Source organism: Lepidochelys kempii, chromosome 11, assembly GCF_965140265.1.
Source record: "Lepidochelys kempii isolate rLepKem1 chromosome 11, rLepKem1.hap2, whole genome shotgun sequence".
Lineage (NCBI taxonomy): Eukaryota > Metazoa > Chordata > Testudines > Cheloniidae > Lepidochelys > Lepidochelys kempii.
Genome location: NC_133266.1, coordinates 60,422,428 through 60,434,505, shown reverse-complemented (window position 1 = coordinate 60,434,505; position 12,078 = coordinate 60,422,428). Strand labels below are relative to the sequence as shown.

The 12,078-nt window shown below is 38.6% G+C and overlaps 1 protein-coding gene across 7 annotated transcripts in view; it reads right to left on the bottom strand.

The window, feature by feature from the left end:
- CARF (calcium responsive transcription factor) overlaps positions 1-12,078 on the bottom strand; it is a 70,115-nt gene that overhangs the window by 41,334 nt on the left and 16,703 nt on the right. For all 7 annotated transcript variants that reach the window (XM_073306466.1, XM_073306467.1, XM_073306471.1 and 4 more), the window contains exons 6-9: positions 10,732-10,816; positions 4,095-4,284; positions 1,409-1,529; positions 695-838 (exon numbers count right to left, since the gene is read on the bottom strand). In XM_073306466.1, coding sequence (XP_073162567.1) covers positions 695-838; positions 1,409-1,529; positions 4,095-4,284; positions 10,732-10,816 — 540 coding nt within the window. The remainder of the gene's footprint in view (positions 1-694; positions 839-1,408; positions 1,530-4,094; positions 4,285-10,731; positions 10,817-12,078) is intronic.

Genomic DNA, 12,078 nt, shown 5'->3' with positions numbered 1-12,078 from the left:
CTGCTCACAGAAACCACATCCATGATTTGTTTATTCACATTTTGCAAGTTCTAGCCCAGATCCTTGGCTGTGGATCAGCAATGTCCAGCACAATTCACCTCGGGGGTGAGGGGTGGGAAGGGAGTGTGTGTGTATGTATGCACAAAGATGGTTTAAGTCACCTTTGTGCTCCTTTGATCTTGGGGCTACTCTGGTCCCCTGGTATAAGGAAGAGCATCTGATTTGAGGCTCTGCTACCTCGTGTTGGCTGCCAACAGCCCCAAGGATAAAGGACTGCTCTGACCACACCCTCCTGCTCTCCGAGTCATGCTCTCTGACAGGTACAGGAAGGCAGGTTGTGAAGGAGAAGCCATTACACCAATGTACAGCATCTAAAGATCCTCCCATACTGGAAGTGATCCTCCGATGGTCAGCTGCCTTTGGGGCACAAAGACACCCAGGTTGGGAGAGGTCTGGCTCATTGTTGGTAACGTCCACACTCTTGTAACTGCTTCTGTCTGTATTCTGAAGCGTATTTTATGTAACTCCCACAGTATGGTATGTTACACACTTACAAAACACTTAGGAGTTCCCTTGTGAATGGTTTTCTACCTTTTACAACAGATTTTAATGAAGCCCCTTTTAAAAATAGCCAAGCAACTGATTTTCCTTTCCCCTCCATTTGTCCAGATAAAGAAACGAGTGAAAATTTCACCTGAGGACCCCTCCAGCATCTATCAAGTTCTTCTTCAGCATGTTGAAAGCTTTCTCTTGCTCCATTCTTATGATTTTCTTGTCAATTTTGGGGTCAGTAGGAACTCTATACTCAGGAAACTTTTGAACCTTTTTAATATAGATCCTTCCAAGAAAAAACAAAACAAAAACCAGAAAAATCCAGCTTCATTATACTTCTCCCTCAGGGGAAGGCAGAAACTATTTTATTTCAGACTATTTTTATTGTAAAGAAACTGCAGGAAACTCAAGCAAAGAGGTTCAAAGGGTGGAGAAGCCCCAGAAGTTCTCTAAAGGATTGGTCAGTAAGGTAAAAAGTGAACTAGAAGAGCCATTCCTGAAACCCAGGAAGTTGGCAGCAGAAAGCTCAAAGGGGGGATGAGAATACAGAAGATGCCACCGGAGTTGGATAGGGAGAGGTTTTTGGTGAATGGCAAGAGCTATACATTCCCTGATAAATATAACTCCAAAATAACAGATTTAGGAGATCTATCGGATTCTAGCCACGTCCACTTTCATGGAAAATTATCCTTCTCTCTAAATGAACATTAACTCCTACTTATATAGGAGATAAAGCAAAATATATTTATAAATCTATGTCACAACACAGTTACCAATTAGGTTTCTTGAGATGCAAGCTCTCTTATATCAGTTACCAGTTTCTCCAGATCTTTTCAGCTTTGTAGCTAATGCTTACCGTGCTGGACAAGTGGCTTTGTACAGCTGGCAGGAGGCATTTTCTGGCTCGCCAGTTTTTTTGGGTTGGAAACCTTTCCTCCTGGGCCCATACTGGCATTCCATCACAATGGCTCTGCTTCCTGTGGACAGAAAGCAACTGGCTCTATTATTAATTCAAACATCCAATGGTTCCAGCCAGCAGACGACAACAAAAAAAGATTTCTGAGGAGAGAAGAGTGATTTGAAGCACTTATTTTCATTCTTTTCTTGGAAGAACACATGTTCAGGGTTGGGGGTGCCTGAGTTACAGAGTGGCTGCTTTCCCCATAATACTACTCAGCACTTATGGAACACATCACAGTTTCAAAGGACTTTCCAAACTAGCTAATCTTCACAAAACTCCTGTGAGATAGGTAATTAAATATTGTCATAGCCATTTTACAGGGGTGAAAATTGAAACACAGAGTTTTAAAGACAGATTCTGCCACCTTTACTCATGTTTAGCACCAGTACTTTACACAACGAGTAGTCTTATGGGCTATTTATTGAGTAAGGTGCTCTACTAAACGCAAGTAGAGGTGACAGAATCTGATTCTAAATTGTACAGTAAATCAAAGGCACAGCTGAAATCAAGACTTGGGAATTCATTACTTCTTGTGCCGTGTACAGTTCTTTAGCCTTGCTGCCACTTGATTTCTTACAGGTTATTAAGGTTTGTGAATTTGATTCCAATTTCTTCTATTAACCAATATTATATCAACACGGTACCCAATATAAATATTACTGTGCAAGAAAGATAGATTTCCACAACATTTGTGAAAACTTCATTAGAGTAACTGGTTTCTTTTATTCAGACTTATGGCAAAGAGGAGTGAAGTAAAAGAGGTAGCCTGACAGAACTGGGAAGGGAACCATTATTTGTTCTGAAGAACATTTAACTTTGTTCCCCAGCACCTCCTGTTCATAATCCAAATACTTTAGCATCCTGATTTTTAAATACCATTTTCTAGCTTTGAAATAACAGATATGTTTATTGTGTCACACTGCTGAGTTATGAGCGGATTCTAAATGATGATCAAAAATATTTTGCATGAGAATGTGACATTAAAATATCAACGCAAATACAGATACTATTTAAAAAGAGGAACTAGATGATATAGTGGACTAGTGCACTGACTTTTTTTACTGGAAATCTGGGAACAAATATTGGCTTAGGTCACTAATGAAAAAGAATTTGGTAGTTTCAACCTCGTCCTTGCCTGCATGCATGACAAAAATAATTTGACAGGACCCTGATTTTACCAACGTCTCAAGTGTCCAAAATCCTACTAAAATCAGGGTTTGGATAATTGAAGCTTTCTGTTTCACAATACAGAATGCTGGCCAGCTTCTTCAAAGCTAACTGGTTCAGCAAAAGCAGAGGCAGGCCAGGGACTGAAGAACAATTCCACTTATGCAGAGATTAGAAACTCCACAAGAACAGCACTTCAGTCCTGCACAGCTCAAGACCTCTGCAGGCCTGAAACTCTACGTCTATAGAGCCTCAGTAAGTGTGACACCACAGCAACATAACTGATCTTCAGTTAACTAGGAAGTCAAGTTAACTGGAGTTTGGAAAATCAGCGTTCCATTTTAACCTGCAGACTCTGTTCAAAAGAAGGCTAGGATTTTAACAACAGGGGTGTTGTAGACTAGAAGTAAAATTCATGAGTAGAATAGTGTATAGAAAGTATATACAGTGCTTCCTTACCTCTCTGTCTGGCCAAAGCAGGCAATATTAAAAGCAGGCTAAATTAATCCACGATATTTTTTAAAACAAAATATTAACTGAGCATGTTTTTTACTCTCTCTCTCTCTCTCTCTCTCGGAGAATCATTTGTTAAGCTAATCTCACAAGTTGCTAAACAGAACTGGTGTCTCTTGGGTGGGAGTGGGGGAGTTTGTTTTTCTGGATGTGTCCTTTAATATATTCTTGCTCCTCTTCATAGCTGAATGGCCTTAGATGGGTCTTAGGCCTTAAAATGGGTGATGACATTTCACTTTTTCAGTTACTTTCAGCTCAGACAAATGCATCCTGCAGTCAACCATGTATCGTATCCCATAGGTCCCATTTAAACAAGAACAGACTTGATCAGTTTCACATCTCAAATTCACACTCACACTCATTCAATACTTGCTCTATGACTCAAGAAATATGAAATCACAAATTGGCAAAGTCTACACATTTATTTAGAACTTAACCATCTCTCTGGTTAAGTTTTTTGAAAGTTTTTTTAGAGTGATTTTAAATACCTTATAGGTTCCTACTGACCAAGGTTTTCAGCAGGATCCCCAGAAACCTTAGTAATGTTGATGGATCAATCTCTTACCACCCTCATGAAAACTTCAATGTCCATGCAGAGCAGACAGGACCCTCATCTCTAAGGTCTCATTCAAAAGATGCTTAATTAACCTAACTCTGAAGGATGAAGGGCTTGAATCACTCACATTGGAACGTGAACCTGTGTTCCAGGGAATCTAGATTTTCAAACTTGGGTTTAGACCACTAAGCCATCCTTTCCCAAGTCTGTGCCTTGATTTTACCAATACCTAGTAACATTCTGCCAGAATACTAAGGTATAGCTTCATGAGGATCCTTCTTTTGGCCAGCTGACTAGTGATTTTGAAACTTTGAAAATAATTATTAAAAAAAAAAAGTTAATTACCTGCATTGATAAAAGGGATCCCATCATATGGGACATACTGAGATTTCCACATCAACCGTGTGGCGGGTTTGGCTGGGCTTGGAGACTGGCGCGTCCCCCACACACTTTGTGTTTGCTGCTTGTGTAGCGTTAGAACACTCTCTAATTCTGTCTCGCTCACACAATAGCCGCGGTACGAGTCCCCAATTTTCTGCATGGAAAGGAGGTGAAATTATAGGATTATTCACCAATCTGACTGCTGTCGGTACCCAAGAAAATGAATGCAGTCAGGGACTCTGGCATGGTGGCAGGTGAGGAGACTGTCTGAAATGCTTTGTGCACTGGTTGCATCACAACCAGATTTACCATAGGGTCTAACACAAGACCAGCCTTCAGTGAGTTCATAGCACAGGTGTTTGTCAGCAATCTGAGACCATAAGTAAAATACTCAATGTCTGAGCTTTGGTCCATTATTATAACAACACAGTTATCTACAGTATAACCCCATTTCTAAATATTTTGGAGATATCCAAAACCTTCCAAACACAAATACATTTTGGGTAGGTGAGGGACCAAGGCATGCAGTCAGGAGTTGTAACTGACCTTCCGTTAACTGGTGTTTAGATAAATGGGGTTATTCTCTAGTACCAAAAGACAGAACCAGATGAGTTCCTTTACCCTGGACCATTCCCTTAATTTCAGACTTTTCTACTAAAATAAATACTTATTAAATGTCAGTGCATTTTAGGAAATATTTTTGGTGACCTGCTGGTCACATCTAAGAGGAGGAACAAATAATTCAAGCAGAGTTTCTTCCATACACACCGGTCACAGTCAGTCACTTGCATGCCATCTTGCATCACATCTCCATCTGACTACAATGGACCTCTGCGGGCTCTGTGCTAAATGTTCCTCACACTGACTCCACTTGACTTTTGTTGTTGGCTATCTGCTAAATGTATTAACTTAAAACAGGCAAATTCACACCTCAGCACCTCACATAGCATCCAGACTCTGCAGGTGACCATCAATGGGCTTCATCTATACCCCAATCCACCAACAAGGAAACAGATAAGAAAACTACAGAACAGAAAAACAAATGCCATGCAGCACATAGCTGCCACCCGCCCCATCCCTCCCTCCAAGATGCTACAGGTTCTCTGCAAACCATTCTGGAGCAACTTGAAAATAAATACAGCCTCTTTGGGCTGCAAAGCTGGAAAATGTATGTGCTAGAAAAACTATAGTAGAAGATACTTTGCTAGATGCCACACACAGAAAGTGAGCATGTTAAAACCCTTATAAAAGAAATGATTCAGAGTGGAAAGATGTAACCAGACTTTTAGAAAAGTAGATGATATCATAGATTTTGAAAATGAAAGCTGAAAAGGGCCCAATGTACATAGTAAACCCACTGATGGAAGTACATTTTGTGACTGATAAGGGAGACAGAGACAGAATAATAAGCAGCAGCAAGAGACCTTAAGAAAAACCAAAACACAGTAGTGTTTCACTTGATGTCTTCATTCCCCTGATGTTTTTCCGGCCTCTCAAACAATAACAACTTGGCTCCTTTGCAAGCCAATGGTTCCATTTTTTTGAGCCAAATTCAACCCCGGCAACAGAAGATGCAACTTCATGGTCTTCAGTGGAGTTGCACATACTTACAATATAACTGAATTTGGCCCAACTTATATATCGCTAAGATTCGGCGTGAGTGCACATGCTTGCAGAGTGAGAACAGTCTTTATTACAAATTTTGATTATCTTTAGAATTAAAAACACAAAATTTAAAAATATGCAGAGTTGATAGAGTGAAGAATAGGATGGACTGAATCAACAATGACAGCAGAGAAGCCGGGAAGCAAAGCAACTGAATTGGATCTGAAGATGGATAAATCACTGACTCTCAAGAGCATAAAAGCAAAAGCCTTGGAAAGCCAGGTTTTTAAAAATACATGTTCTGAGAGTTCTTGAGGAGGTTGAAGACCCAGACAGAAACACTAGGTAAAATTCTCTCTCTCTCCAACACTAACATTAACTTTAAGGGAGTTACTCTACGCTGGTGTGTACAGAAAACGTACTGGGTCTTTAGCTATTGGAGGAGCTCCAGGCACAAGTTAGAGGATGCAGAGGCAAAATGCTCATTGCTATTTCTAGCTGCAAGGACAGAAGGGATTTTGGCATCTGCCAGAAATTCAAAAATAAATAAATAAATAAAATCTGCTCTGCACAGGTTGTTAACTCAGAGCACAGGTTTGAGAACATTAAACCAAAGAGACAACATTCAGTTCTCTCTGGAGAAAACATTCTTGAATAAAATACATCAGAGAAAATACATTCTCTCTATTCTCTGAAATGAAAACAATGGTTACATATTAAAAAACACATTTATATTTTGGATTCTTTCTTCCACTAAACACCTGATCCAGAAAAAATGATGAAGAATTACACAATGGATTGTGATTTTGAGATCATCATCATTTAACAAGTGGCAGGCCTGTACTTGCTGTAATTTCCTCTTTGTCCCCCATTTAATTGCTTTATGTCTTGGGGGGGAAGGTTCCATTTTTTTAAAGTGTTATTTTAGCCTTTATTTATTATTTGATCAGGCTACGTTAAGAAAAAGTTTCACACAGAATTTAAATATTAAAAAAATGGCTGATATCTGCTATACATCCCTTCTTATATTTATTCTTAATCTTATAATGTAGATTAGGCGTATCAACACAAGTTAATTTTGTACTTATGTTCCCACAATGGTATGCGTCCATCACAACAGTAAAGGTGCTAATGCATTTTTACCAGAAGGTCATGAAAACTTGCTCTGAGCTGATATGCCTGATGGTGGCAAGGAATGCCTTTCATTTGTATGTTTATTTTGCTTAGCTCTGAAACTGGTAATATTACCTTGTATTTAGTCTTGTATGTTTCAGTCAGTCAACATTCTAGTTTACACTAGAATATAAAATACAGAACAAGCTGATACAATTAAACACATGCCCCACAACCACTATCATCAGGCAAATGCTTGAAAAAAAAAACAAACCCAATCCCCTGCACCAAGCTGGTCAACAGATTTGGGCTCTGAGAGACCAGTGAGGAAAACAACTTCTAGAGAAAGAGGACCTCCATTGAGATTCCTTACCTCCAGCCCTCCTCCACATTCAAATCTTAGGGATTTCTCAGCTCAGACACCCAAGGTTGAGCTCAAACCATCACAATGTTATACACAGAAAGAGGAAGTCTCAGGTAGCCTGGACCCAGACCATATAATGTTCTGCTGATCAAACTAAACATCTTGAATTGCATGTAGAAGTGAACCGGAAGTCCACCAGACTGCAGAGAATTGCTGCAACATATACTCCCTGCAGCCAGGTCTGCTATGTAAGTGAATAGCTGTATTCTGCAACAGCTGAAGCTTCTGCACCTTCAAGAGTAGCCTCACCTACAGCACATGGCAGCAATCCAATCTGACGGTTAAAAAGCTATGGGGCTAGTTAGTGGAAGGATGTCTAGTGATAAATACAGTAACTTTACAGTAAAAGTTTGAAATTGCCTAGCCAACTATGCTACCTGGGAAGCCAGGTGCAATGAAGTTATCCAGAAGAGCATCAGATTACACACCTCCTTTACAATAGGCAGGAACATGCCTTCAATAATGGGAGCAAATACATCACCACCAGTCCTTCCAGAGGCTTCCATAACCAGCACCCCATCTTACTCTCATTCAAGGCCTTACGTTTGCCAGGTACAAGGACAATTAGGGAACCACGGCATCCTAGTGAGGTAAGATAGGCCTACAGTTGTATGTTGTAAGTTGGTGACCCTGTAGACCTAATAAAGTCAATCTCCCATCACCGCTTTACTTACACACAGAACAGAGTATTTTCCTCAAAAAGGGGCCTTCAGATGTATTATCAGTTGTCTTATATCAATCCCTGGGATTTTTCCGAGAGGAAATAATGGAACCACAGGAAGTGTGAACCTAACAGCTCCAGTCATGGTCCCCAAGTGAGTTAACAAAAGTTTGCACAACTGTCCAATAAATCTGGCTTCTAGGAATGCTGTGAGGTGTTCAACAACCTGCCACACAGCTGAAAAGGCACTTCGTTAATTCAGCCCATCAAAAATCTTCAGAATGTGATCAAAAATCCTTTACTGTAAATTATAATCCTTCACTTAAAAAAAATAAGATACATCAAAATGTCTGCTCCAATTCACATCAATGAAGTAAACTCCACAGCTTACCTGGGCCATTTAAATACATAGACAAAGCTTGTAGTTTTGCATAAGTGATGTGTGATAAGTTGACGGAACAGAACAGATGTAGGGAGAATGGCTCAGCTAGGCACAGGAGGAGCATGGTCAGCAACAGCCCTTAATGCTGACTTTGGAAAGGTGCAGCTTTTGCTGCTCTGTGCTTGTTGCCAGATAGACAGCAGTCCTGAGCCTAGTGCTCAAGGGAACAACAATTATGTACTGCAGCCAGCTCCAGCACAAGCATAACAGGTAAAGCCCCCCTGTGCTCTTTTCTCCAAGGGCACCCATGCAGGCACTAATATTGTTAACATTCAGTTTGTCCTGAAAAGTGACTGAAAAAGTGGAATTCTGGGGTAGTATGTTTATTGTCTCAAGTGTGCTCAGCTCAGCTGAGAAGTAAAGAAGGGGTTTCTCTAACTGCTAGTCCGGCAAACTTCGCTTGAGTTCTTTCCTTCTAACATATCACCAGCAATAAAAGGTTCCCCAGGACAAGCTCGGCTAGGTTACATCTGAAAACCCCACTGCCTCCAGATTATGCCCTCAATGACAACTATACAACCCATTTGCCTTCAATGGGCTTGCATAGTATAACTGACTGGAACTTAGTAAAACAATTCTGCTGATGATACATAAGAAGGAATGGAATTCAGCTCATTCCTGCTTAGCTGTGTTGGCTCTGCAGTGCTAACAAGAATAAAAAGCAGCAAAACAATAAAACTTTTTTTTGTTACTAAAGGGAACAAAGTGTCTCTGAATAGTTCTGTGGAGCAGCAGAGTGCAGATCTTACATTCTCACTATTAAGAGTAGAACTGCCACTTTAAACAGAAGCAGTATTTTTTTCTTTTTCTTACAATATTAGGACATTAAATGCTATATGAATACTGATCTTAAGGTTATGAATTTAAACACAGTAGGTGGAAATTTTAAAGGGGACGAAGGGAGTCAAGGACCTAACCCCCATTGATCTTCAAATAAAGTTTTATATAAAATAAAATACTTTAGTAAATGATTAACAGATGTTATGCAAATGTTACAGTTATGAGCAGCATGTGTTATAGATGTCTATAATCACAATAGAAGGGATTAGAGATGATTATCTGCAACGTATTGACCTGTTGGACTCTAACAACTGATTAAGCATTTATTTAAAATAATTACTTATTTATTAACCTGTTATAAACTATGTATAAATGAAACCTTAATATGAAGTATGACCAATAGTCCTATCCCCAAATGTTAGGATATTTCAAAGTTAAGGATCTCATACCAAGATTAACTCACCCATGTTGTACATACTGCATATATTTTTAACAGTCAAATTAATAATAAAAATTAATGTTCAGTATGGTAAAGTTAATGTTACCGATTTCCTGATTTTTGGGTGTGAATATCAATATGCTTAATACTATATTAACACTTGCATGTGATAAATAAGGTCTTATCTGTGTTTTTTAATTAGTTTACAGATTTGCAGGTGTGCATAGAGAGGAATTTTAAATTGCTTAGGAATTTAAAATCAACTGATGACTACACGTGTCAGCAGCATCACATTTAGCCACAAGGTGACATTTCTGCAATCAGATATTTGACAACTTAAGAAAATGCAGTTCTCAGATTTGCAGATTCCTGGTTTAGGTCAAATGGCATGCTAAGTGGAAAGTTTAATTTACACCAACTATGTAAATTCTCTGGCATTTATCATGGTGCAATGCTTGCACTACATAAATGGAAATAAAATAATTTTATGGATTTTTTTTAAATAACTAAGGGTAGGAAGGGGACCAGTCTGGTTTATGAAGCTAAAGAATTTTCCTATAACAAAATTAGCTGTATATGGGAAAGCTAAAGGAAAAATATTCACTTCAAGGAAGAAAAATAATTGATAATATAAGAAAAGTCCTTTGATGAATGAGAGAAACAAGTACATATTGTGGTATCTAGGACAGAAGTTGTGTGATTTTATTAAAATATAAATGCCCTTCTGGAATGTTGACATTATGGTACCTTTACTCTCATAGACTAAGAGTCTGATCCTGCAACTATGCATGGACCTTTACTCTCAATAGTAATCCCACTGAATTGAACTCCTATAAGACTACTCATGAAAGTAAAGTTACCGGCACAGTTGCAGGCTTGGGCCCCAAAAGAGAAATTTCCCAATCAATGGATTGTTAAATGCAATCAAATGAAGCATTGTCTTAGTACAAACCACTGAGGTTTGCACAACACCCAAGAATGGCTATAAAGCACTTCCACTTTTTAAAAGTGGTAGACTTTTTTTTTTTAATCGCACTGTGCAATTTAAATGCAAATAATCTACATAACTAAAATTTTTATTCTGTGAGTTTCTTAATCTAGATGAACTGAGTATAATTAGGATTGTTTGCAGCCCACCTCGCAGTTCCTGAGACGACGGGCCCACGTAGGAGTGTTTGGGGGCAGTGGCTGGAGAGGGACAGGAAAAAGATCTTCCACTATCCTGAAAAATAATGCAACAAACATATAGACAGATGATCAAGAGAGTGACATCAAATCCAAAGTAAAAGGCAATATAGGATTCCCTTTGTCAATATCCTTGTATTATGACTGCAGATAACTTTTATTGCCACACTGTAGATATGGTAACATCTGTAACTGACAATTATCTTGAGAAACTTATGAAAAAATTCATTCTCAACATGACACACAATTACTGTAAAACTTCACACAATGCCATATTTTAAAACGGCACTCTCTGGCTTCTGTATTCTCCTATTTCGTTGGGTCACCTAATTCAGCAAAGCACTTAAGAAGAGACGAGAGGAAGAGTTCTGTATAGCTCCAAAGCTTGTCTCTTTCAGCAACAGAAGCTGGTTCAATACAAGATATTACATAACCCACCTTGTTCGTTCCCAAAGCTCTTAAGCACATACTTAAAATATAAGCCATATAGCTTCCTGATAAAAATCACAGCTAGAACACTCTTAAAAGAGACTGGTGGAGTTTGTTAAAGATTCCAGTATACAAGGAAGTCAATGGTAGAATTCTGGAGCCGACACTGACATGAAATACATGTTAAATGTTACTTGTTTTCAAATATAACAATTCTTAAATTATTGAAAACAGCTACCAAAAAGTGCTTCATGTGAGCATCATGGGATCCCCACCCAAAGGGTCACATTTTGTATCTAACTCCCTAAATCCATCAGGATCTGTCTACCATTCCAAGAATTCCAAGACCCCAGTAAATCACCTACTGCCAACACAAAGAGCCCTAAAATCCAGCTACATATATGTTTGGCTTTCAGGACATTTATTTTCCTTCACAACATCTCCAAAAAACTTACATTCAAATATCTATTCACAAAACATTTTTACTACATTTTAGAGACATCTTCAATACAGTCAGTTTGCAAAACAACATTATGCTGCAGTGCCAAGGGTATAATAATGACCTAACGTTTTCTTTTCCACCAAATCCTAACGCAAGAAGGCAGGCTCACCAAAGAGGGCACACACGAAAGAAAAAGTCAAAATTAGAATTTGTGAAGATTTTCTCTTTTTAAAATCAAAATTAATTATATGAAAAGGAATCCTAATTTATTCTCAACTGAAAGCACAAGAGACATAGTGTACTGCCATATTGGAACCAAAAGGATATAAAACAAAATAAGTGAGAAAGTAGCTTATTTCTAATTTTAAGAAAAATTGTGCTGCATTAATATACTTTTCAAAGGTCACCTATAGGAAAACTCTGTTAGC